The 26,504-nt window shown below is 41.2% G+C and overlaps 1 protein-coding gene across 3 annotated transcripts; it reads left to right on the top strand.

Moving 5' to 3' along the window:
- Window positions 1-226: 226 nt before the first annotated feature.
- On the top strand, window positions 227-26,504 carry PRDX4 (peroxiredoxin 4). Of its 3 annotated transcripts, XM_075196572.1 has the most exons (8): window positions 229-540; window positions 2,107-2,224; window positions 6,541-6,657; window positions 7,659-7,781; window positions 22,846-22,976; window positions 24,380-24,414; window positions 25,271-25,317; window positions 26,368-26,504. In XM_075196572.1, exons 1-8 carry the CDS (start codon window positions 315-317, stop codon window positions 26,369-26,371), a joined length of 801 nt encoding a protein of 266 aa, XP_075052673.1. In that variant the 5' UTR covers window positions 229-314; the 3' UTR covers window positions 26,372-26,504. The 3 variants fall into 3 exon arrangements, with proteins under 3 accessions (XP_075052671.1, XP_075052673.1, XP_075052672.1); XM_075196570.1 differs by lacking the exons at window positions 25,271-25,317; window positions 26,368-26,504 and adding an exon at window positions 25,603-26,050 and having other exon boundaries at window positions 227-540; XM_075196571.1 differs by lacking the exon at window positions 25,271-25,317 and having other exon boundaries at window positions 230-540.

Genomic DNA, 26,504 nt, shown 5'->3' with positions numbered 1-26,504 from the left:
CTTACATTACAAATACCGAAGGACAATGAGAAACCAAACAGGGACACATACATTTCTGGCCAAAGGGACATATGTGAGGCAGAGAAATTTAGCTCTCTTTTCAGATATAACATTCCTATTTCAAAACTTTCTATCAACATGTCAGGTATTGAGGATAAATGAAGAATATATGAATATGTAGGGTTAATTTGTGTCCCTCCCTGAAGCTACCACCCCCTCCCTCATATGATATCCCATTATTTCCCGCCTCCTCCTGCACACTGTCCGGCTGTTGGTCACACATAGGCTGTACGTGTCTCCAGCTGCGGCAAAGGATGGCGGCCCGGCTACACCGACATACAGTCCTCCTGGCTTTCTGCCTTACATTGCTCCAAGCGGCCGCTGTCACATCTACTGCCCCGGAAGACAAAGAGCAGCCTCGGCCTAGCCGCGCTAATCAGGACGGAGAGTGTCACTTCTACGCTGGAGGACAGGTGTACCCCGGGGAGGCGACCCGTGTGCCAGTATCCGACCACTCCCTTCATCTCAGCAAGGCTAAAAGTGGGTGACCCAGAAAGTTAGGGAACCTCCACTGAGTGCACTGCTGCAGACCTCCCCCGATAGTGCTGTGCTGTTCTTCTCCCATTGGTGCAGATGTTCATGTTCAAACTCATGTACACGGACATCTGTGCTTCCCTGCACGTTGTGTTCTTAAAAGACCAGGCATGACTTGCCAATTCTATGTAAATAAATGCAGACTTCACTGTTTTCGGTACTATTAGAACTCTCTATAGTGCCCGGTAATTTAGATTACGTTCAGATGTTTTGCTTCTGACTCCTTAAGATTTTTGGGCCATTGAAAATTCATACTGTGATATGTGAATTAATTCCTTCTAATCATTGTTAACCAGTTAAACATTTTGTTTTCTTTTATGCCCAAAATCAATTTCTGGCTTAGGCTACTTGCAAAATATTCTTTGTAGTGAGTGGCATGATTATGTTGCCCAGCAATCCCAGATCAATATTGGTGACTACTTCCTTTTAATAGAGTTAAAATACTTGATTTAGCTTATTGGTGTACAGTAGCTCTAGTTTAAAACTTGGGTCCTAAAATGTGGCTTTTTTTTTTATACGTGTAATGAGCTTTGATGGTCGATGATCAAATTCAAAAATATGGTGTAAATTAATTTCATTTTCACTTATAGATGGGTTGTGGATCTAAAACTATTAGAGTAATATTGTTTTGATAACTTGTGTTTGAAGACTATTTTATTACCATTTCTCAGATTTTCAAGTGTGTCAGTCCTTGCTGTGTTTGATGCTGTCCAGTTTCCTTTTTGTTTGTTTAGCTTGATAGGCCATTACTAAAGATATTAGCCTGCTGCTAAGGACACGTAATACAACATGTTACAAATAGGCAAGGCTGGATGCAGTCTAACAACTCTGGTGTTCCATAGTTATTCCTTTATGTTCTGCCTTTCTGTTGAAGACTTGAAAAAGTTTTAAAATCCTTTTTATGAATAATGTAAACACTGTGTTAAAGATGTAATTGCATCAAGACTGTCACTTTGTTTTACAGTACTTTGTGCTTTTGTGTGTTTGATATTGAGTGTCCCGGTTTGAAACTTGGCGAATTTTGTTTGTCAAAAGATTCAGAACTTCAAGTGCAATTTTTACACCTGAGAGATTTTTCACTTTGCACTGAAGTACATAAACAGCAACATTATTGGCCACTATTACTGCTGCAGACTCTGGCTGTTTATAAATTTTGACTCTATTGTCAGAAGCTGAAAAAATGAGATCTATGAAGCTTATGTTAAATATCTTCGCACATTATAATAATCTATATTGCGGGAACAGAATACTGTCAAATGCTACAGTAACCACAGTTTACAACCAGTACCCCGAAGCTAAAATGTAATTCCAGAATGCTGGCTAAGAGGTTGTAACGTTAAGATAAATAATGAGTAAATATATCTGCAAAATGGTTTACACTGAAGGAGTAGTGTAGTTACTGTTTCTCTGAAAGGGAGGGGGGGAACTATTTCAAGTGCATGCATGTTAAGATATTGAATACAGCTTAATGTTTTTTCATAGGCACTTGAAAAGTTTTCTTCTTCTTTTTAGTTTCCAAGCCCGCTCCATACTGGGAAGGAACTGCAGTGATAAATGGAGAGTTCAAAGAATTGAAACTTACTGATTACAAAGGAAAATATTTAGTTTTCTTCTTTTATCCATTGGATTTGTAAGTATGGATCTTTGATTACGCTTCATTTTTTTAGCTGTATATGGAACTAGAGTAGACCATTTTCTTCATTACTTGTTTGCAGCACATCTGAGGGAAGGCTCTACCCACCCACTGTCAAGCAGAAGGAGACACATGCCGAAATGTTAACATGCATAGCCTCTCCTACAAGTTGGGTCCTTGGGTTGGGCTTTGCTTTGTACTGGTCTAGCATTAAGTGGTGCTCGCTAACGCCCTCTCTCGCCTTTGGATGATCTCTTACAGTTGATCCCCTGGTCACGTGTATCTAAATACGCAATGTGGTTGGAAGAAAGTTCTGCCTTTAAGGTTTCAATTTAGAAAGGCGTAGTTTTCCATGAAGCAGCCTACTGTGGCATGAGCGTATGTAGGCAGATCTCTACATTCATGGCTAATGCACTTGGAAGAGGCTGTAGCTAGCAAGATAGGAAAGTTGTTCCTTCCTAAGACTTGTTCAGCAATGGACTTTCTGTCGCTCATGTGTAGAGTACCAAATATGGTAGCAAGAAAAGTCTGCCTTGGAAGCCACAGCATCAGGCCATCTGTTTGAAATACTGGAATTCTTATGGAGGCTTAAAGAGCTGGCTCTGCATTATGTCATTTCAAGAATTCTCTCTTCTTGGACTCCTAATGGACAAGCCTGTGGATACTGTGGCTGATGATAAATACTAATAACACTTATATACCCTTCAAGGAGAAACCACTTTAGATGATGTTGGTTTTAACCAAAGAGAGAGAGAGCTAGATATAGATGGAGTGAGAAAGATACGCTCAAGTATAATTAAAAACTATAAAGGCGATCTGTTTATAATAAATACAAATTAAAGTACATGTCATTCATATTAAGTATTATACTAACATATTTGAGTGCATACCTTTAGAAACTGCTTATTTCATATTGTGTTTATAACATTCAAATTCAGGTTATAATCATACCGAACAGCTTTCAATTTTCTTAAACATACATATCATGAAACATAATGGTACATATAAATCAACTCCTGTAGGCGTCCTGACAATTGTGTAAACTTAGACTCTGAAATCTGATAGGAGACCGCGCTATGGGCTAAAATTGGCAAATTGCAGTGTTCGACAATTAGCACCTCATTCGGGTCATTTTAGCAAATTGCTCCTAGAATGGAGCAAGAGTGAATTTATGATGTCTTAGTTTTACATCATTGGACTCCATATTATTGGCAAGGGCTGTTCATTGTCAAAGGGGTATTTAGTCAGAGTTCCCTACATCCGGTGCTCAAATGGAGTGGTGTAAGACTGCATTAGGAAATCTCCTGTTAGCCACTCATAGACAACAGCACATCATATATGATGCTTCTAATGGTCAAATTTGTAAAAGTATTTTATGTAACAACATTTAAACAAATAAGTAACAACATGTATGACTACTTCAAGGGTACAAAAAAATCATGCCAATAACATAGTTAAGTAACCAATCAAAGAAGGGCAACAATGACTTATGTAATATTGGTATACAAAAGATGTTCTATCATGCCCTATTTGGAGGATGACTGGCTAACAAAAGCCATAACCAGAGAAGAGTTTAACACCCAAGTGGAATTGATTGATACATTGGACATTCATTATGATAGGAGGGGGGCCTCATATTGGCAAAGAAAGCATTCAAGGCACCTGTGAAGGGGAAGAATAGTCTGTCTTCAAACTTACTCTAAAGGCAGTTTGGCAAGCTCTACAGCACGTCTGGACAACCTGTGGCTCTTCAGGTGTTGTGAAACGACAAGTCCCAACTGGCAAAGCATGCTGGCACTTGTAGTTTCACAACACTTGGGGAGCTACTGGTTATCCAGGCCTACTTTACAGGGGGAAAAATCCTGGACCTGATTATCAAACAATGATGCTCTCCCTAAACAACGAGTGAGTACCACACCTGAGTTGCTGTTAAATCTCAGAGTAAATTTATGCCTGGGCAAAACTAAACTTCGAAGAGTTCTCCCTGTTTCACATCAAAGAGGAGCAAATTATACTTTAAGACTACATCTGCAGAAAAGGTGGCCTGCATTATGTGTTCCAAGTCATCACGTAGCAAAATCTCATGCCAGTCATAGACTTACTGACCTTCTGGATCAATGCTAAAAACTGACTCTTTTCTTGATCTTGCAAACATGTTTCTTGAGCGTCAATGTCATGGCTGTTGCCGCTAGTGAGTTATCCGCCTGCCTTCCTCTCCCTTGCAAATGCTACGAAGAGAATTAGTGAGTCTCTTAGCTCTTCTTTTGGCCCAGGAGAGTGTGGTTTGCAGATCTGTTAGATGGTAATTGGGAATTATCTGATTTGTTCAAAGGTTTGTCAAAGCTTTGAAGTGCATAAAACAAGATACCTTGAATTTGAACTTGGTGCTGATTGCTTTGATAGTCTTATTTTTGAGCCTTTCTTGGCAATCTGAAAATTTTGCATAGTTAAAAACGGCCTTTTATTGAGGGACTACCATTTGAGAATCTGAACTCAAAAGCACTTCGATTAGGAGAGCCATTCGTAGTTTGTTAGATTAAGGTTGTGCTTCCAAAATGACTTGCCCAAAAATGTTTTCAATCTTCCTTTATCTATGGAGGTGATTTTGCTAAAACTGGTTCCTAGAAACGGGGAAGAATGGAGTGTGTTTAATAGGACTACGTGCATATTTGCATAATATGGAAAGATCCCAGTGCTTTTCATATTTCCAAAAAGCTGTTCATTTATATCCAGGATCCAAACAGGTTATTCAATCTACAAAATGACAATAGCCAGTTTGTTAAATTCGGGCATACTTAAACCATATAGGTCCTTCTAGCAATATTTTCTCACCAATGTCAAGGGGGCATTCAATAAGAGCTATCTCCAGGTCCTGGGCAGAGAGCAGGGACGTCAGTGGCATCAGATTCACAGGGCAGCTACTTCGAGTTCATCTAACATGTTTTATTAAGCCTTATATAGATATTGTAGAATCTAAGCCTGTTGCATTGGGCAGAAAAATAGACTTGCCCATCTTTGGTCTTTAAGTCTGTCTCAGATGTGCAGCTAAAGGAAAGAATAACCTGGCAATTCCCTTTCCTTTATTCCTGTGTTGCAACATATGCTTATTTCCAACCCTATGAACTTATTGAAACAATGATTGTCCCATAATCCTAGCCCTACTTGGAGGAGTTCATATTTATGTTAAAGGTATGGGTTGACTTTCTTTCAGATTGACCATAAACATGGTAATCTCTTAGTATGCTAAGCATTAATTCTTTTGAAGTAGTAGACTTGCTGAATAAACCTCTTATTGGGTAGTTTGCTTTGTGATAAATGTAACTGGACAGTTGGTTTGCATCTATGTATTATGTATCTTTGTAACATCTGTTAAAAAAAAAAAAATAGAAATAAAAAAATAGTAGTACTTAAGACCCTGTCCTGCCACCTTTTCCAGAATTTAAGATAGTGTTATTTTAAAATTGTGTTCAGGGCTTGTTACGGCAATGAAGCCTATATGCTGCCTGAGACCTTTGCATCCGGAATGGTAGGAAATAAACAAAGAATTGTGTGGCACTGGACAATAGGTTCCTTGCTTTTCTAAACTGGTGCTAACCAAGAAACACATGCTGCTTTGGGGATCACCAAATGTACTGCTAAACAAAGCCTTGTTTCTTGAAATAATAAATACTACCAAGTTTATTGTTTTCAAATTTTTAGATGTTCTTGAATCATACATAATTTTGTTTTCTGTTATCTTCATTGAGTAGACAAACATATGCTTTATTATGTTCTCAATTTCTTTATTCCATGTTACAGCTTGCTTGTTCATAGTAATGTGAACAGCTTAAATTGCATAAAGACCCTGTTGTGAGTTGCTGAATACTTCAAGCCTTAAAGCCGTGCTGGGCAACGTGTGGCCCCAAGCTCCTTCATGTGTTATTGTCCGATTTCTTTGTTATAGCATGTAGCACTTGGTTAAAATCCGGTAGATATGTTATTGCAGATGGGTGTCTTTAATTGATAAAATGCGTTGTTTTAAATTATTACAGAGATTAAGGGTAATGGACAACCCCAAACACTGTAATCTTCAAAAGGGCCACACATCACTGCCTTATAGCCTCATTCTCTTGTAGTCTACACAGTATATAGCATTGATCGAACTATTAGAATTTGTAGCCAGGAATATTGTTACAGCAAATGTATTGCACTTAGATTGATTGTAGTGCCATCAGGAGAAGCCAGGAATTAAAGCACAAAGGTGCCTAATTTGTTATTCTTTCTATCTCTAACTGGCTTTTTTTTTTCTTCCTTCTTCCATTTTGCTCTTCTAGCACATTTGTATGTCCAACTGAAATTATTGCATTTAGCGACCGCATAGAAGAATTTAGATCGATCAATACTGAACTTGTAGCCTGCTCGGTGGACTCTCAATTTACACACTTGGCATGGTTTGTATCTTATAAAATTACTCTTTTTTTTTTTTTTTTTTTTTTTTTTTTTGCATGACCATATCATAATGTAATGCAGATTTTCCACAATAGAATATTAGGGCATATTCATAGAAGTATTTCTCCTATCTGGTTTGACTAGATGCTCTGTATTTGTGTGTGTACCAAGTTATTAAAGTCCGTAATGTCCTGTTCAAGGATATCATGCTGGCTTTCATGGTCTTTGTTTAACTCTATAACATTCTGTAATCTTACTGCAATTGTCATTGGATAAAATGCACCCTGCACTTTTTTTTTTTTTTTTTTTTTTTTTACTTTGTTTTTCATGTATATTGTATTCTGGAGTAAGGCTGACTAGTTTTCTGATTAATTTTAAGTGGAAGGGCAGAGGGAAGACAAGCTTACAGGATAATTGATGCAAACAATGCTTTTGTAAAAAAAGTAAAACCGATTGTGTCCTCCTTTACTCTCCTGTGTAAAAGTTCATCATTTGTATTGTTAATAAAGTCAGGGCTTTATGCCATTTGGTATGAGTAGTTTCTAACTGTCTTAATTGAACATTTAACATACAGCAGGATAGTTCCAGGAGTTCAAGTAAGACTTTCAATATATTGTGTTGAAGTTGTATAGGCCACATTAGCACAAATAGAGGGTTTTTTTTCCCTTTCATCTCTTTCCAAATAAAACAAAGTCTTTTATACTTCTGCATAAAACAAAGTGACTCCTAGAAAGTAAATGATATATTATGAAAAAAATACACCATCGCACTTAGTGGTTGAAGTGGAAATTTAGACGGGACGGTATAGAAAATGTAAGTGAATGGAATTTGATAGTTTTACAATGAAGGCAGGAGGTAAGGGATGTGGCAGTATGTCATACAACTGTATACCAGACCATGGATCCCACTGATAATAGGTTGTATAAACCATGTTGGCTGCAATCACTAAGCAACTTTAATAAGCTTTCAAATTTGAATATTAAATACATCTTTATTTTGACAGGATAAATACGCCGCGGAAGCAAGGTGGACTTGGGCCAATGAAAATTCCTCTTTTATCTGACTTGACTCACCAGATTTCAAAGGATTATGGTGTATATCTGGAGGACCAAGGTCACACACTCAGGTATGTATATCTATGTGGCAAAACGTTTGACTGCACTCTTGTGTGTCCTAGGGGTCTCTCTCAGGCTTTCATACAAAATTTGTCCCACGCGAGTCTGATGTTTTGGGTCAATCAAGTCATCGATAGGTTTAGAAGAGTTCTCTCCTAATTAACAGAATACCCTAGCTCAGTGGTTCCCAAACTTTTGCAGTTCGCGGCACCCTTAGTCTCCAAATTTTTTCAAGGCACCCCTCCAAAATAATTACTGAGCAGTCTTGTTTTAGAAGCAGTTGGGTCAAAAAATTGTAATAAGTATTTAGGGTAGGACAGAAATACTTATTTAGTTGTATGCAAAAATGCCCCCTCTGCATCCAGACCTTCTGCCCCCAAGCACTCTGCCCCCTCTCCCGCTGCCCCCAAGCACTCTGCCCCCTCTCCCGCTGCCCCCAAGCACTCTGCCCCCTCTCCCGCTGTCCCTCTCCTCTGCCCCCTCTCCCGCTGTCCCTCTCCTCTGCCCCCTCTCCCGCTGTCCCTCTCCTCTGCCCCCTCTCCCGCTGTCCCTCTCCTCTGCCCCCTCTCCCGCTGTCCCCCTCCTCTGCCCCGCTGTCACAATCCCTCTTACTCTGTCCCGCGCCAGCCATAGAAAAAAGAGAGAACACAAAAACTTACCAATCCGCGCGGCGCCGGGACCCAGCATCCTCCTCTCTCACGCAGCTTGTCACTGACGTCGATATTCAGTGACAAGCTGCGTGAGAGAGGAGGATGCTGGGTCCCGGCGCCGCGCGGATTGGTAAGTTTTTGTGTTCTCTCTTTTTTCTATGTGTAAAGATCCTGCACCATGCACACTTGAGCCTCTTCCTCTGAGAGTGGAACACCCACAGCAGCACCTGCAGGGCTCACATGTTTAAAGGAGGTGGCAGCAGGGAGCCCTAGTGCATTTTTCAACTCCCTCACCAGCTGCCAGGCGTTCAATGCATCACACAGGTTAATTAACCCAGGGGATCCATTCAGCACAATGAGAGGAAGCTGTGCACCACGAGTGTAGATCTGAGCAGGAATCTGATGAGATTTTATTCCATACCGAAGCGGAAGCTGGGAACCCCATTTACTATACTGCTTGCGAAAGTAATCAGAGATGGCATCATCGTATTGTGCAGTGTGTGTAAACGCCTTCAGGGCCAGCTGGCAGCGTCTTTCCAGGGTCGTGTCCTTCTGTTCACATTTTTCCATTTCGTCTGCAATACTGTTGTAATCACTGGGGCCACAGAGGACAGTAACACGGGCATGGTTCTTGGCAGCTGCACGCAGTAGTGTTACACCGCCAATATTGATCTGCTCAACAGCTTCCTCTACAGTGACACCAGCTGCAGACATGGTTTTTACAAAAGGATACAGGTTACAGACTAGCGGCCCGCAGCACCCCTGGGAGCCGCGGCGCACACTTTGGGAACCGCCGCCCTAGCTTATTGATAGCTGACCAGAGATTTTGTAAATTTAGATTGTCCGTTCACTTTTTTTATATTGTCCCCTTTTCTCTTCTGAGGCTGCTGAAACTTAGGCTCTATGTAGCTCAATTTAAAAAGTACAAATAAAATTATGGAATTCGAAAACGGGGGTCCCCTTGGCGCACAAAGGAGTGTATGAGATTAATCAAGTGTAAGGACCCTTGTATTTTATTTGTTTGGGTCAAAACATCAGACATAAAAACATAATGTCATAAGTACACAAAATATCAAATCATAGGTTGCAACCTTGAAAATAAATCACATGACACAATATAGGTAGGTAGCCAAGTGAACCAAGAATACAAATGTAATGCAAGCAGGTATCATGAGCAATATTCCTATCTTAAGGTATTGGTTTCTATTTAGGAACTAAAAAGTCTGTGTGGAGGAGTGGACAGACTTCCCAATAGGCGGAATATTGGAGAGCATATCACATGAAGTTCGGTATTAAGCGGGGTTGAAGTTCAGTCCCTGTCTGCGGTGCACTGCACTTCAACCCCGCTTATTATCGGAACAGGCACCTATTGGTACATCCAGCCTGTACACCATCAGAGAATCCAGGTGGGGATATTCGTTACCCATATCTACCCTATAGCTTTTCACCATATCTGGAAAAGCCATTACCATTTTGAGACTTTGCCTTTACCTCATTCCCACATGAAGTTCGGTATTAAAGTCTAAAAAAAAAAAAAAAAATGGAAATACATCACTAATAAACCAAAATTGCGTGTGTATAAATTATAATAAATGGTAGTTGCTCAATCAATTTATAGGTTCACAGCAGGTGCTTGAAATGGTGGGGTTATCCAGAAGGAGAAGCTACAGAAAAAAATACCCCAGCATAATAATGCAGAATTTTCAGTTACACGCATTTGCAAATGCATGATAAGCCACCCACCACTTCACTGCGCTCCTGTTAATATGGTGGTGCTAATTGTAAACAACAATAGTTCCTATATATTGGGTCATACATATGTTTTTAAATCAAGTGCCAAGAGGAACCCAAAGAGCCTACAAATGGCAATAGAGGACCAACACTTCCCATCAGCTACTGATACCAGAACATGCGTCTCCAACAACAATACAGAAATGGAAGTTGCTCAGTCAGTTTATAGGTTCACAGCAGGTGCTTGAAAGGGTGGGGATAAAAAATTCTAAACCTATAAAGCCTAAAAGCCCCTCTAGTTATAATGGTGGAGATGGGTAATGATTTTTAAACAACCAATCATTAAAAAGGGTATCCAGATTTCTTTTGTATTTAATAATAGAACTTTTAAATTGTCATTGGTATTTCATTCCATATACTTTTTTTTGGGGGGGGGGGAGGGATACAGGAGTTTGTGTTTTTGTTTTTTTTATTTGTCGGTTTGCAAATCCCTGGTAAAACTAGTTTGAAGCACTTACTGGTCTATATATTAATGATGTCACGTGAACAATGTGAACTGGCTGTGACGTTTTTCAAAAATTGCAGTTGATGCATGCCTACTATTTTCTCATTGATGTGAGTGTAATCCTTTATTGCTTTATATGAAATAAACATACTTCCATGTCTAATCCATAGAGGCATGTAGTGAATGTATTTTTGTGGAATGAGTCTTTAGGGTCTTTATATGTGTATTGTCTGATGTTTTATATGTGAAATGAATGGCCTTCCTGGTCTGTCTAGCACTAATTGACTTGGTTGTCTTATTTCTAATTGTTCTTTCCTTGAAACTGAAGGAGGCTAAACGGTGTAAAGTGGTTTCTTCAACTAAGGCACATAATGATGGTAGCACTACCTTTTAATTTTCCGAATGATGCAGTCATTCAAGACTGGAATATGAGATTGTGTGAGAGAAAGCATGGCTCTCCTCTAAACCTCCTGGCTGTAATTAAAAAAAAAAAACAACTTTTGATACAGATGAGTTTTATAGGCTATTCCTTCTAAAGGTTTCAGTGATTGCGAAAATTTATGGAAGTTTAAGAATCTTTGTCTACCAAAATACTTTAGATTCTGGACAAGGTTGTGGGTATCTTCTTTGAATCAAAGGATGGTCAGATGACCTAGAATCTTAAGTCACTAAGACCTGATACCTGAGCCTAAACTGTGGCCCCGCATTACTATGGGGAAACAAGTGGAATGCGATCCACTTTTTATTCTATTTGGTAAAATGCCTTAAAAGTTCACTGGATACGAAAGAACAGTTTGCATGCGAGTTCAGTCAACCACCCCTGTCAGACACGTGTGCGCGCTAATTCCGCTCGTCTCCCTCCACCCACACTGTATGTTGCATGCAGTCAGAACAGTACGCTTTTGTAAATTTAAGCGAACTGCTTGGTAATCTAGCTGCTCAAAACATTATCCTTATTTGTTTGGTTAGTTGGTGTCTAAGTACATTTTATATGATAGTTAGTCGATTTGTTTATCAAATGTATTAACTTCTTGCTTTGACGATGGTTATTAATTTCCCTTTAGTTTTCTTACATCCCACACAATCTTAGACTTCGATTATTTGGCCCAATTGGGATTGTGAGCTTGACATGCCTGATGTACCATATTGTTTGAGGTACTTGTCCAGCCCTGCCTGGAGAAAGTTTAGAGTTTAACAGTATATATAGGCAGCACAGTGGTGTAGTGTTTAGCACTTCTGCCTGGGGTCATGAGTTCGATTCCTTAATATATTCGATTATTATTATATTTTTCTAAAACACTGTCCAGTTCTAAACCGAATATTATTCTTCCTCAAAGGGAAAACGGCTCGGTTTATATTTGAAACAGATTTCATAAATATTTACCTTTTGGTGGAATTCTGCCTTGGCTACAATTATTACAAATTCATCAGAGGTATGACTGTTGTTAAAATCAACTGCTTTCCTGAGAGGAGAGATGGAGGTATGATCTGGCTTCAGAGAATCTTGTGGTTTTTGTTTTTGTTAATGTTTTTTATTAAATTGTAAGCTTGCGAGCAGGGTTCTCTTACCTCTCTGTCTGTATGTATTACCCAGTATTGTTTTATTAATGTTTGTTCCCAATTGTAAAGCGCTACGGAATTTGCTGGCGCTATATAAGTAAATGTTGATGATGATTATTCTTGTCCACACAGTGATGGCTTCCCAAATGTCGTCCTTTATTTCTCTTTCATCCATCTGGGGGACACTGCTTAACCATGGGGTTGAGTAGGGAGGGGAGGAGTCTTGCACCTAAAGAGTTAACTTTATTCCTGCTGACAGCATATCCCCCCCCACCAATTCCCCACATACCTCAGTTTGAATTGGGTGCCCTAGGAGAAGGGCTGCGCATCAAAAGAGTTCCACAGTGAACACTGTTCACTGTTAATAGGTTTTTTTTTTTCTTTTCAGAGTTTTTTTTTGTTGATAGCGGCGAGAGGCTCTGTTTGCAACAGAGCTGACTCGTGGGAGAAGCGCCTGTCAGCTGGGGGCGGCACCGCAGACAGAGGAGGTAAAACGCTTCTCACAGCGGGAAGCAGTTGGCAAGAGACTCTCCCCGCTGATAGCAGGGTCAGGCGCTGCCATTGGGCAGAAAGCGCCAGTACTACTGCCGTTCCCCGGAAGCCAGCTGGAGCATACCAAGTCCCCTCCTCCTATAGGATGGTAGGGGGTACTTGAAGGATGGCGCGCTTGTGACTAGCGCTGTGCGGGGAACACATTCTAACAGGATTTCTCCTAAATACAGAAAGGGGAAATCGCTGTTAATGGAGACACAGAAGGAGATGCCAGTGATAGGGGAATGTGTTTGAGAAACACCTCTTCCCCTCCCCCCCCTGCTGAGTGAGCACGTGGAAGATCCCTTTTGGCGCCAAAGTTCAAAAGGAGGACAGATGCAGCAGTCATTTGGAGAGAGGTGCACTGTTGACACATCTTCCCCGCTAAGTATCACTATGTTTCTTCTGTGTATGCATGTGTATTATAAGACAATGATGTATTGAGAGAACTGTTGGTTAAGGAAAACTATAAAGCTCTCCAAACCTGTCTTATTTAATCAGAAATACTATGATATGTTAAATAACCTAAATCTGTATTTTCTGATAATCACTGGAGAAGTGTTGTGCGTAGGAAACGTAATTTTAATTTTTTCTTATCTTATGATGGCAGATAAAAGTAAAACAACACGTACCAAACATATTGTCTGTTCAAAATGTAATGTTAAATTAACAAGTGAACGGCTGGATCAGGGGGGGCTCTGTGCTACTTGCACTGTGGCTCCTGTGAAACTACAGCCTAAAGACAGCTCCATTCTGACGGTAGAGCCTCCCGAATGGGCGGCTACCTTGTCACAAGGGGTTAATACCCTTGTTAAACTGTTATCTAAATCAGTAGAGATCCCATCTACATCAGTGGCTTCTCTGGGTATAACAGGAGGAATGACAGAGGAGTCATTTTCCCCAGGGGTCGGACTAAATCCCTCCCCGGCCCTCCAAGGGGTATCCCAGATAGGAGAGGTGGGTTGGTCGGCAGTGGCTAAGGGCCTAGACCGACTTAACCAGCTACTGGAGAATCCCAGACATAAACGCAGTATTAAAAGACGTAGACCAGCTAATGCGCTGTGGTCAGTGTCTGACTCTGAGAGTTCCTCGGAGGAGGAAGGGGAATTGTTGGACGATTCAGACTTGTCCATAATAGTCAGAAGGAAACTCTAGACACCAGGGTATGGACGATCTGGTAAAAGCAGTTCGTCGGACCCTGGGGTTTATTGAAGTAGAGGAGACGAAGTCCTTAGACCGCTCTCTCTTTAAAAAAGCTTCTAAGCAGGTGGTCAGGTTCCCTCCCTCAGCTGAGTTGAGAGATATTGTAGAGGCCTCTTGGAAATATCCAGATAAAAGGTTCTCTATGCCAAAGAAGTTTGGCTCGTTATAGCCCCTTCAGGAGAAGGATATGACCCGTTGGGAACAGGTGGCGAAGGTGGATGCGCCTGTGGCGAGGTTGGTTCGCCAGACCACACTACCGGTACCAGGGTCAGCGGCCTTACAGGACGCGACCGACCGTAAATTAGAATCCCTGCTGAAATCTGTCTTCTTGGCCGCCGGTACAAGTCTCAGACCAGCATTGTCTTCTACCTGGGTAGCTAGGGCTATGGAAGCCTGGGCAGGGCAGTTAGAGTCCGCTCTGCAGGATTCAGAGCTACTACCCATGGCCATGCAGCTGAAGGAGGCAGCAGGCTATGTATATGAAGCGGCCCACAATTCGGCTTCCATATCATCGTCTGTCTGCTACAGCTGTAGCAGCTAGAAGGGCGTCATGGTTAAGGACTTGGAATGCGGATTCAGAGTCTAAAAGGGTCGTTAGAATCCATCCCGTATACGGGTGGGATGCTATTTGGTCCAGAGTTGGACTTCTGGATTTTGCAGGCTTCAGGGGGTAAGAAGACGTCCTTGCCTGTGAATACTCCGAAACCTAGGGCTAAGCCTAGGTTTAGTTCTTTCAGACAGCCTTTTTACGGGGGTGGGTCTGGCAGAGGCCAGACTACCAGGTCAGGGGCCGTGGAAACCAGGAGACAGTCCCGTTGAGGAAGCTCATCCTTTGCCCCGGAGGCTGGAAGGGCTGCTTCCGCTAAGCTGCCGGATAGACCAGCAGCATGACTACCACCCGCCTCTGGTTACAGAGGGTGGGGTGGAGGACGGCTGCTTGGGTTCTCCCAGCAGTGGACAAAGTCCTCGGCGGACGGGTAGGTCCAGGATATCATGATAGAATTCATGGGGCCAGCTCGTTTTGGGTTTCTGCTAACCGAATTACCCCGCTGTCCTCAGTCAAGTCAGGAAAAGCTCATGGCTGTCGATTTGCTTAGTTTAAAGAAAGCTATACAGGTTTTGAAGTACCAGAGAAGGAAGGGGTTTTAGTCAAACCCATTCGTGGTGCAAAAGCCAGAGGGGTCGTTCAGTCCAGGGCTGAACCTCTGGAGTATAATAGGGTCACAGAGGATCCCTTGCCCAAGAATGAGTTTCTTGGGTCTATTAAGGGACTTGGCATGCAGCAGAGTGTTTCCTCCACAGGACAAGTTAAGGTCCTTGATGGAGTGGATAGGCAAGGTCCTGTCAGGCAAGAAGCTGTCAGTACCCAGGTCTTTGAAGCTGCTAGGAAAGATGGTGACATCTTTCGTGACCCTACCCTGCGCATGGATCCACCCCAGATGTCTTCAGTGGGACATTTGGAGGAAGCAGGCAGGGGCCTTCCTTTGTTTGAAGTACCAGTGGAGGAAGTAAGTCCTCAGCTGGTGGTTGTTGGAGAACAACCGAACAAAAGGCAGGAAAGTCCCAGAGTTCTACGCAAGAACAAGAGATCCACTGGCAGTGGACGTCCTAACAATGCCTTGGGACTTCAGGTACCTGTCTCCCAACCCCCCCCCCCCCCCCCCCACCCCCAGGGTCCTTTGGAGGGTCAGACAGGGGGATCGACCAGTCTTTCTGGTAACTCCAGTAGGGCTACGAAGAGATCTGCTGACCCAGGGACCGTTCTTGCATCAAAATCTGAACCGGCTGTATTTAATGGCAGAGCTTTTGAATCCAGTCTGTGGAGAGCGAGAGGGTTCTCGGGGGGTGTGGTAGGCACCCTCCTGAGTGCCAGGAAGCCAGTTTCGGCCAGGATATACCACCGCATCTGGCATGTGTATATATAAAGTGATGTAAGAAGAGGTCTTACAATTCTAAATCCTTTGGTCTGGCTAGATTTCTCGCCTTCTTACAGTATGGTTTAGAGGCGGGGCTTAAACTAGGAACCTTAAAGGTTCATGTATCCGCTTTGTCAGTGTATTTCTACAGATGGCTGGCGGAGCTTCCGGATGTTAAGACTTTTCTACAGGGAGTGCTTCACATCCAGCCACCCTACGCACATCCTGCGGAACCTTGGGATCTTAATCTGGTCCTTAGCATGTTGCAGGAGCCTCCCTTTGAACCTCTATTCTCAGCAGAGTGGCGGTTCTTGACCTGGAAGACAGTCTTCCTGCTTGCTATCGCCTCAGCCAGAAGGGTCTCTGAGCTGGGAGTTTTATCCTGCAAAGAACCTTATCTGGTTTTTCATGAGGACAGAGCAGTTTTAAGGACTATTCCGTCCTTTCTCCCTAAGGTGGTCTCAGGTTTCCATATTAATCAGGAAATAGTTGTTCCAGTGTTCAGAGAGGAGCCTCAGACTCCTGGAACGAAAACAAATAAATGTTTGGACGTAGTGAGGGCATTACGTATATGTGTTAAGAGATCTGCAAAGATACGGAAGACAGATTCTCTATTTGTATTTGACATTTCCAAGCCGGGATGGCCAGCATCTAAGCAAACTATTGCCAGATGGCTTACCCTGACTATCAGGGAGGCTTATGTCCGTATTAATCTCCCTGTGCCGAAGCGTATTGTTGCCCATTCTACCCGTAGGTTAGGGCGTCTTGGGCGGCACGGAATGGAGCCACGGCGGACCAGCTGTGCAGGGCAGCCACCTGGTCCTCGGTCCATACCTTTACGAAATTCTACCAATTTAATGTATTTGCGTCTGGGGACTCCTCCTTTGGCCGTAGTGTTCTACGTGTGAGGAGATCAGAGCGATCCCACCCTTCAGAGGGATTGCTTTAGTAAGTCCCCATGGTTAAGCAGTGTCCCCCAGATGGATGAAAGAGAAAACAGGATTTATACTTGCCCCATCTGGGGGACACTGTGGTCCCCCCCTTTTTGGTCGTTTTTCTTTTCTCTCCACTCCCCCCTCTGTTGAGTGGTGTATCTTGGTTGATTGGCCTCTCGTCCTAGGGCTTTGGTAATCAAACTGAGGTATGTGGGGAATTGGTGGGGGGGATATGCTGTCAGCAGGAATAAAGTTAACTCTTTAGGTGCCAGACTCCTCCCCTCCCTACTCAACCCCATGGTTAAGCAGTGTCCCCCAGATGGACTCGGAGAAAGATATTTATCGTAAGTATAAATCCTGTTTTTCCATTGGATTCCTCAAAACTCTCATATCATTAGAGGGCAGTGAAGACTTCAGAGTATTTGCCACAGGAACTTCTTTCTTTGAAAAGTGATTCTACTTATGAAAAAGGATTTTTGTGTATAAGCGATCTTCCCTGGAAAATTATAGTTACATGTACAGAAAGCATTTGGTTTTGTGGGAAAGTTTGACGTTTTGCAGGCTGGGGGAGAGCATTGTAGAGCGGAAGAGATAGTTTCATAGAAGGGGGCAGCGTGGGAGAAATCTTCAATGCAGGAGTGGGAGGTGAGGCGGCGGTCATTGGAAGATCATAGAGGGCGAGAAGTAGTATGAATGGAGATAAGTAGCAGTAGAGTTAGAGAGGGCTTTATAGGTGAGGGCGAGCCGTTTGAAGACTATTCTGAAGTGGAGGGGGAGCCAGTGAAGCGCTCGGAGGGGGAGGCACGTGAGGACCGGCGGGAGAGGAAGATGAGTTGGGCTGCAGCATTTAGTACGGACTGAAGGAACAAAACGGGTGCTGGGGAGAACGGTGAAGAGGAGGTTGCAGTTATCCAGGTGGGAGGAGATCGGAGAGTGGATGAGAGTTTTGGTGGCATCAGGGGAAAGTAAGGGTCTGATCCGGGCTATATTGCATGGATGGAAGAACCAAGGGTGACCCCCTCCCCCCCAGGCAACTAACATGGGATGCATCACTAGATGATGAAAAGTTCTTGCTGAGGTATGAGCACTTTTAATAAAAGCTACATTTTTGCATAAAGATGAGCAGTTTGGAAAATGCAAGATATTTGCAGAGAGATCATCAGTTGGTAATGCAGGGTATTCAAGAACAGTGCTGGAAACAACTGAAGTCAAGAACTATCCTCAGGAGAGTGTGTGTTCTGGCAATGAGTAGATCTCAGGAGCAGGTTTAAATAGAGTGTTTCTAATAGCTATTGGTTGCACAGATCATGTGATCACAGCTGCTGGAAAAATCACCTGACTGAATTTAAGTTGGCCGTGCCCATGTAGCAGAACAAACAGTATGATTTTATTTACAAATGAAGTGGTCAGGAACGCCGGAGGTGACCAGGAGACTCCCGGATAGCCGTGAGATGACTGCAGCGGACGTGGTAAGTGTGACTGACCCTGATGTTTGACAGTACCCCCTCCCCTACGAGTGGCCACTGGACACTTGGGAGTATATTCAATTAGCTACGAAGTGCCTTTGCGACCGTTCCGGAAGCACTTTGCGGTGATGTAACATCGCAGATTTTAAACCAATTTGGGTGTATAAAACTGATTTTAACACCAGTGGTTTCAAAAGTGAAATATGGAAGGAGTTGGGTACCTGAGATATGATGGTAAATGTAATTTGTAGTATACTGGTTTGATGACCCAGGAGATGTTAAATGGTCCAATAAAGCTAGCAGCAAATTTCATAGAAGGAGCTCCAAGGCGTAGATTGTGAGTAGATAGCCAGACTCTGTCTCCAGGTTTGAAGCTTCGTATGGCTCGTCGTTTTTTGTCTGCCTAAATTTTGTAGCGTTGAGATTTTGTTTAATTAGAAAATCCTGTACTTGGCACCAGTGGCTTGCAACATTCTTTAAGAAAAGTTCAGAAGCAGGTTCTGAGGCTGTTGGTAGTTGAGGAAACAATGGTACCCTAGGGTTTAGACTATAAATGATATGAAAAGGAGTGGAAGCAGAGGATTCATGATAACGATTATGTGCAAATTCTGCCCAGGGAAGCAGATTTACCTAGTTGTCCTGAGAAGAAATGTACAAACTGAGGAGTGTTTCTAGGTCCTGATACTCTGTTTGCCTGTTGGACTGGGGTTGATTGGCTGAGGAGAAGTTAAGTTTGATTTGTAGTGCTTGGCACAAGGATGACCAGAATTTTTCCACAAACTGAACTCCCCTATCTGAGATGATCTCTTCAGGACAATCCTGCAAACTGAAGATTTCTTTAATTATTCCTGTTTGGTCCCAATTGCAAAGCACTATGGTATATGCTGCTATATAAATATTAATAATAGTAATAAGTAAATACTTTCATAGCACTGCTATACAGCAAAATGTCCAGCACTTGTAGTGACCATGTAATGCGATATGGTGGTCATTGTGACTTCCTGCGTTATATAATTTCATCATATCCCCCATGCACAGAGTACTGCTCCTGCTGGTAGATGGCCCCAGACTGAAGTAACTTCAGTTCTGTGATTACACTGTACTGAGGTTTTACTTTTGGGTGTGGGGGAGGGAATATACTTAACAGTGTGGACTTGGTGTAAGCTCACCTTGTGACCTAAAACTCAAGGGATAGCACTCGCATCATTCCAAATTATGTCACTTGGTACCTCAACATCTTTGTTACTGCAGCCAGAGTTTATGCAGCTCAGGGTTGGTCCTAATAAGTAGAGATGGGCGGGTCCGGTTCTCCGAGAACCGAACCCACCCGAACTTTGGGTATCCGAGTACCGAGCTGAGCAGCCCGTTCCGAATCCAAATCGAGGCCGAACGTCATTGTGACGTCGTCGGATCTCGGGGCTCGGTTCTCGCGATACTTCAACTTTATAAATACACGCCTCCACAGCAATCCATCGCCATTTGACAGAGGGAGAGAGTAGGGTGTAGTCATAGGCTAATTAGAGCAGGGACAAAGAATACAGTATTCTTGCAATTGCTCTAACCAAAATCGCTAGTGCAGAGAGGAGGATAGAGGTTTATTATTTTTTTCTTCATATTTGGCACTCCCCAGCGCTTTTGGGGTGTCCCCCATAATTGTGCATAAATATTTCTGGCTGTCAAAAGTCATAACTGTCAGCAGTATCTACTAAATAATTTTTAGCACTCCCCAGTGGTTTGCGCTCAGAATGGATTCAAAGCAGTCCACATATGATCTGAATGAGCAACCAGGTTCTGTCACCAGTCCTGATAGTGTTCCCAGTACGTCATCTGGCCAAGGCGATGTCAAACAACAGAGTGTTTTCAAATTAGTGCAAAAAACAAAAACCCCCAAAAAATTGACTGTATTGAAGCGAAAAAGAAGTGTAACTGAGCAAAAGTTAAGTGACGATAAAAAAAAAATTGCAAGCATGCCATTCTACACACGCAGTGGCAAAGAGAGAATGAGGCCTTCACCTTTGGCTATTAGTGGCAGATCCCAAAAAGTTACCGAGCCTACAATTGGTGCACAACTACTGTTACGCGTCAAAGCCGAGCTGCAAGATAACAGTGAGGCATTACAGGAGAATATTTGCTCTGATTCACAAATGACAACAATCCCTGTGGAGAGTCCATCCAACAGTGGGATGTCTAATCGTGAGCATTCTGCTGATGTGTGCCTTAATAGCCCGAGTGTAGCCGGTGATACCCAAATTGAGGATGCCACTTTGGAATTAGAAGAGGATGAGGGGGAGATTTGTGTAGGCGATGAGGGCGCTAATGATGATGATTATGATGCAGACAGATACCAAATTGCCTTTCTCAATTTCTATTTATATTCTAGATTATATAACGGCTGAATTTATTAGTATTTTATACAAGTGGAGGGAGGCCTAGAGAGACAGAAACCAAACTGGCTTTCTCCATGTCAATTAATATTGTATAGTCTATAATGGCTGAATTTTTTGTTTTTTTAAAAAAGTGGAGGGGGGCCTAGAGAGACAGAAAGCAAATTGTCTTTTTCCATTTCTTTACATATTTAACTATAAGTGTAGGGTGTAATATACATCCAAAGACGATGGCTGCATTGCCAATATGCATAGATGGAGAGGAAGACAATCTGTTTTGTGTGTAGAATAAATGAAGGCCTACCAACGAAGAATTAAACAGTTTTTTTGGATGATTTATTACCTCAACAATTAGATTACTTATCTCTAAAACAGTTGGAGCACTAAATTGGGTTATTTTAGGCACAAAAACATGTATTTTCCAACAAAATAGCAAAACCAAACCAAACCCAAAACCAAAACACGCAATGGCGGTTTTGCAAAACCAAAACCAAAACACAATGGTAATCCAGATCCAAAACCGAATCCAAAACCAAAACACGGGGGTCAGTGACCATCTCTACTAATAAGTATAAACACCACCTGTCTCACACATCTGTGTTCATTACCAGTCTGTAACAAACTGTTACAAACATCTTGCTGAGCCCTGCCAGTGTTCTCCCCATAAAATTTGCCAGCTAGATGGTATTAAGAAGCAGCCAGGTGGGGGCAGTTGTAATACTTTGCAATAATAATGAAAAATGTTGTTACCCACACCTGCCAGGACTGGTCAGACTGCTGTTCAGTGGTCTAACATACACTGCTGGCTGTAGTGCTCACATAGTGCCTGTTATAATAGGAGAAACAGTGGTTTATTCTATTATAATAGGACTCTGTAACAACAGCCAGGTAGAGTACCTGGGAAATAGATTGGAAAGAGCAGCCAGTGTTTTCCCCAGCACCTCTCATTTAAAAAAACCAAAACAAAAAACAAACAAAAAAAACTAAATAAACAAGCAATGGATAACAAAATAAGATTAATTGTACTATTTATTCTAACCCTTCTTTGATGCTACTTACAATATCGCCATATTTCAGTCACATGACCTGTAAAAAACAAAAAAGACAAACAAAAAGTTTTGTCTTGTGCCTTTCTATGGTCCCAGAACTTCTGTCAACTCTTTACTATATCAGCAGGAAGTACATTGGCAAATATGTAGTTATGACATTTAGCAGATAAGTGGTTAGAATCTGGACACATTAAGGGACACTTGGGAAAACTACGGAACAAGGAAAGATGCTGTAACGAATACGATATTTGCTGACCTTTTATAAAAAAAAAGTACCGAAACATATATCTACCAGAATCCAATCATGTTTCCTGTGCACTATGCAGCAGTATTCATAAATATCTGCTTTCAGCTATATGGCTTGGGCATAATTTTTTTTTACTTTGCCTCATTTGGGTGTTTTTTTGGTTTATTTTTTTAAATAGAACCTGTCCCGCAGGTATGTTTATATTTTCATCATTATTACAGTATTGCCTGTTCATTAATTTGCCAGTGACCGAATAGATGACTCGACTATTTGAACTCTCTTGTCTTGCACAATTTACCCCCTCCCCCATATGACAAATTCCCAGAGACTAAATGTGTTGGTGTGTCTTGACGTAGCTCCCTGGAAGAGTATTTTCATCGTAAAAATATCTTGAATCTAACCGTAAAAAGCCCTTTTGAATGGATACCTCTCTTCATTCAAATAAAGTTTTCTCTGATTTTGTACTTTGCATGAGTATTCCATCTGAGCAGAATTACTAATTACATTTGTGCACCCCATCATTTATACAGATTCTTTGAGCCCATGTATATGTGGTAATTGGAGCGGATGCTGCTAACCTGCTGGAGGTTATAGCATTTTAATATTCCAATTTATGCAGGATTGCTGAATATAATAAGACTTTTATATATAGATAGATACTATATTTATGTATAGATAGATGGAGATACTGGGTTTGGGAGTTGGCACCATTCTCCTATGCTGCATTTCAATATCTGTGTTTCACCTTAAACCCATCCTAGTCTATATCTTTTGTACTTTGTGAAAATAGTTTGTTTTTTTTGTTATTTAAGTAACCAATCTCCATTTTTAAGTAAAATGTGTCCTATCTGTTTTGTTTCATTTTTGAGCCAGCTATTTATTTCCTTTTTTTTCTTAGAGGGCTTTTCATAATAGATGACAAGGGCGTTCTCCGGCAGATAACTATGAATGATCTTCCTGTAGGACGATCTGTAGATGAGACTCTTCGTCTTGTCCAAGCATTCCAGTATACAGACAAGCATGGGGAAGGTAAGAGCTGTACTATATAACCATGGTGACAGTGGTTAAAATTGGTGCCTCACAAAAACTTGCGGATTATATTTTTTAAATGTTCTGTCTTATTGAAATAAAATGGGTTATCAAAACTGTATTTTTGTCTCAAATTTGTTTAATGGTTGACCTTAGTGGTAAATCTTTTCATTCTTTTTAAGTCTTAGAATGCAAACAACTGGTGTTTTAGTAGAGTTGGCATTTAAAACTGTTCAACAATTTGAGTCAAATTTACTGAATCTATAATAAAAAAAAAAAAATGAGCCAACCATTCTGTGTTGGCTGAAATCATTCAAGTCGGAATGTATGCTTTTTTAAATAATTTGTTACTATGCATACTTGTAGCCCCGTTTCTGTACATTGCAACAATGGCTAGCATTGCTCGCTTACATCGCTGAGTTCAATTCAGACCAGGGCCTTATCTGTGTGGAATTTGTAGGTTTGTGTGGGTTGACTCAGAGTTCTCCTATTTCCTCCTACAGTCTAAAAAAAACATACTGGTAGAACCCTATTGTATGTGTTGGACTGTTAAGTTCAAATGGGACAGAGACTGATGTGAATGATTAAACATTCACTGTACAGCATTGCTTAATATGGGGTTGCTGTTTAAATAAATAGTTTTACAACCCCACTTCCCCTTTTATTAAGAGGGGTGGGGACAAATAGGTTGTAGGAGAGGGTGTGGATTTTGATTTTATTCTTCTGTATCTCCAATTTAAGAGGCATGATGTCCGCACATGGTACAGGACAAGTGGGGAATTCAATTCCCCCCAAAGTAGTGCCACTTAAAAATGATTACCGTTATTACGGTAATATTAACCCAGCGTTCTGCTCGCAGCTCATGGAGTTGCGTGCAATAAGCCGGCGTTAAAACTACCGTAATAACTATTTATGTTCACGATTACCGTAATAATGGTAATAGTAACGCAGCCAATTGAATTCCCCCTGTAATATGGTGACCTGTTTCTAGAATGGATGAACATGGTGTTTCAGAATAAATTAATCTTACTGGGTTTAGTTCCAATTTTAAAGACTAATGGGCGTATTCAATTGTCAGCGTTAATGCTGCAAAACGAGCGCTCGAAAAATCTTACCGTTAACACGGTAATTACTCGCGGAATTTCAGCTCGCAGCGGGTGCTGCGAGCTGAAATTCCGCGAGTAAACTACCGTATTAACGGTTTTCGCCTGCAATATTACCGTATAAACGGTAATATTTTTCGAGCGCTCGTTTTGCAGCATTAACGCTGACAATTGAATACGCCCCTAAATATTTTAACTCCCTAAATATGTAAAAAAAAAAAAAAATCAAAAAAAATATTTCATTTTTGGCGTGTGTGTGTGTATATTTATGTATAATTTTTTTTTATTTTTTTTTTTAAGTGTGCCCAGCAGGGTGGAAGCCTGGTAGTGAAACAGTAAGTAAACTTAGCTTATAGTGCATGTTCAAATCTTTTGTGGATGTATTCTGGCGATGCACACACAACAACTTCTTGCTTTTTTTTTTTTTTATTTTTTTTTTATATTGTCAAGATGGCAAAGTAATTTCTAACACAGAGTTCCACACACTTTCTTGTGACCCTAACGCTAAGTTAAGAGTCCAACTTCCTAGACAGCGGCCAACTTGTTCAGCATCATTCACACCTTACATAATGAACAACTCAGGTTTAAATACTTTACGCTCCTCCCATAGCCCTAGCTTGAGAGACAGGTGACACTCCCACCTGGCTTTTATAAAGGTGTTCTCATCAGGTGCTCTGCTTAATTGTCCTCACTGCAGACACACCCTGTCAGCTGTGGAAAGAGTTGTAAGTTAAAACACTCATGTTATATTGTCACATATGTCCTCCACTTTTATATCTTGAAACTAGGTGCACTGCTGTACAAATGTGTAATGTCTGCAGACTGTCGGCTTAATACGTTACTCCTCTTAGCAGACTGTGGAAAACCACTCCCTTTGTCACAGTAGATTGTAAATTATTTTCCTTTTATCCAGTTTGTATTTTGTGTCCAGGGTAACTTTAAATACTGGAACAGTTTTTAGCTTTAGGTGAAGGAGATTGCTGCTGTTCAAAGGGTAATTTTTAGTAGTACAATCTGTCTTTCTCCTCTTAAAGAACAAGTTCTACCTATAATCTGAATCCTAAAAGGATTTCACAGCCTCCAAACAGTGTGGCTGATGCATGTAGCTGCTTATTCCAGAAAATTTCTCAGCTATATATATGCATTGTATCTATAATTTCGTTCTGAAAGTGCTACATTTGGTTAAATTAGATCAAACCTGATGAGGCTATGAAAGAATGGTGGCCAAGGCAGGAACTGTAAGTAGAGCAGAGATCACATAACTAATCATATATTCATTAATTTGTTAAATTATGCTGCTTGGCTATCAGTATTATGCATGTTTGTCCAGGCAATGCTTTTGGTGGTGGAATCAATTATATCTGTAATTCCAATTGTGACTTATGTATAAAACTTTCTATACAGAGAGCAAACAGCATCTGGTTTTAAGGGTCCTCTGTGTAACTAACTGGTCTGTCTAGGTTAATACAAATCACTACATGTTTCTTAAAATAGTATTTTCCAGTTTATCCTCACATGCGTGGATAATTCCTGTTCTGTGCTTGGACCGAGATGATGGCGTACATGAACATCTCTTAATGCTGTTGGCATGTGACTGCCTACCCAGGCGTGTGGCAGCCAGATTTTTTATCATGCCAGAATGTGATCTTTCTCGTACATGCAGATTATTTGTTTTGGGGGCCCACTTGGTAATAATAGGTTATTGATATCCTGACTAATATCGATGCATGTGTGGCCACCTTGACCTTAAAAGTTGTCTTAATTAAATATCTCGGACACAAATTACAAGGTTGGTGCTACAAGCCTTTGGATGACCGTTTGCTTTTAGCACTTCCATGGCAACTGTTGCAATCTCTATGTTCAGTGTGCAGTCAGTGGTTATTGTTGCAGTCCATGCGATTTATTTTTTTCATGCCGTTTATGCGTTTTATTCCTGAAACCCTGGATTTGTTATACAATATGCATCATTAAGTGTGCATTTTAAATAGTCTATAATATTTTAATAAACAAAAAAAATTTGAAAAAAACACACATTTTGTGAACATAAATGCTAATTTTATATTCTTTTCCATTTGGAGTTGTTATGGGGCGATTCTATTTATTATTATTATTATTATTATTATTATTATTATTATTATTATTATTATTATTATTATATTTTATTTTTTAAAGTGGGCAAGGACATCTGCACTTTCACCCTTCCAATTACAAATTTCTGCATTTAAGTTGTTGTCCATCCATAAGACATGGAATGCTCCCACATATTTTTTTATTTATTTATCTTTTAGATAATTCCTGACCCAGCTGGAAAACTGAAGTATTTCGACAAGCAACACTGACCTCTATAGTAACTGAACATTCATGGAGCGTACTTATGACAGCTGGTTGATATATTCATTAAAATTCTATGAATTTTGATACTATT

Source organism: Mixophyes fleayi, chromosome 2 (assembly GCF_038048845.1).
Source record: "Mixophyes fleayi isolate aMixFle1 chromosome 2, aMixFle1.hap1, whole genome shotgun sequence".
NCBI classification, from domain to species: domain Eukaryota; kingdom Metazoa; phylum Chordata; class Amphibia; order Anura; family Limnodynastidae; genus Mixophyes; species Mixophyes fleayi.
Note: the sequence above shows the minus strand (reverse complement) of the source record. Positions and strands in the feature narration are given on the sequence as shown.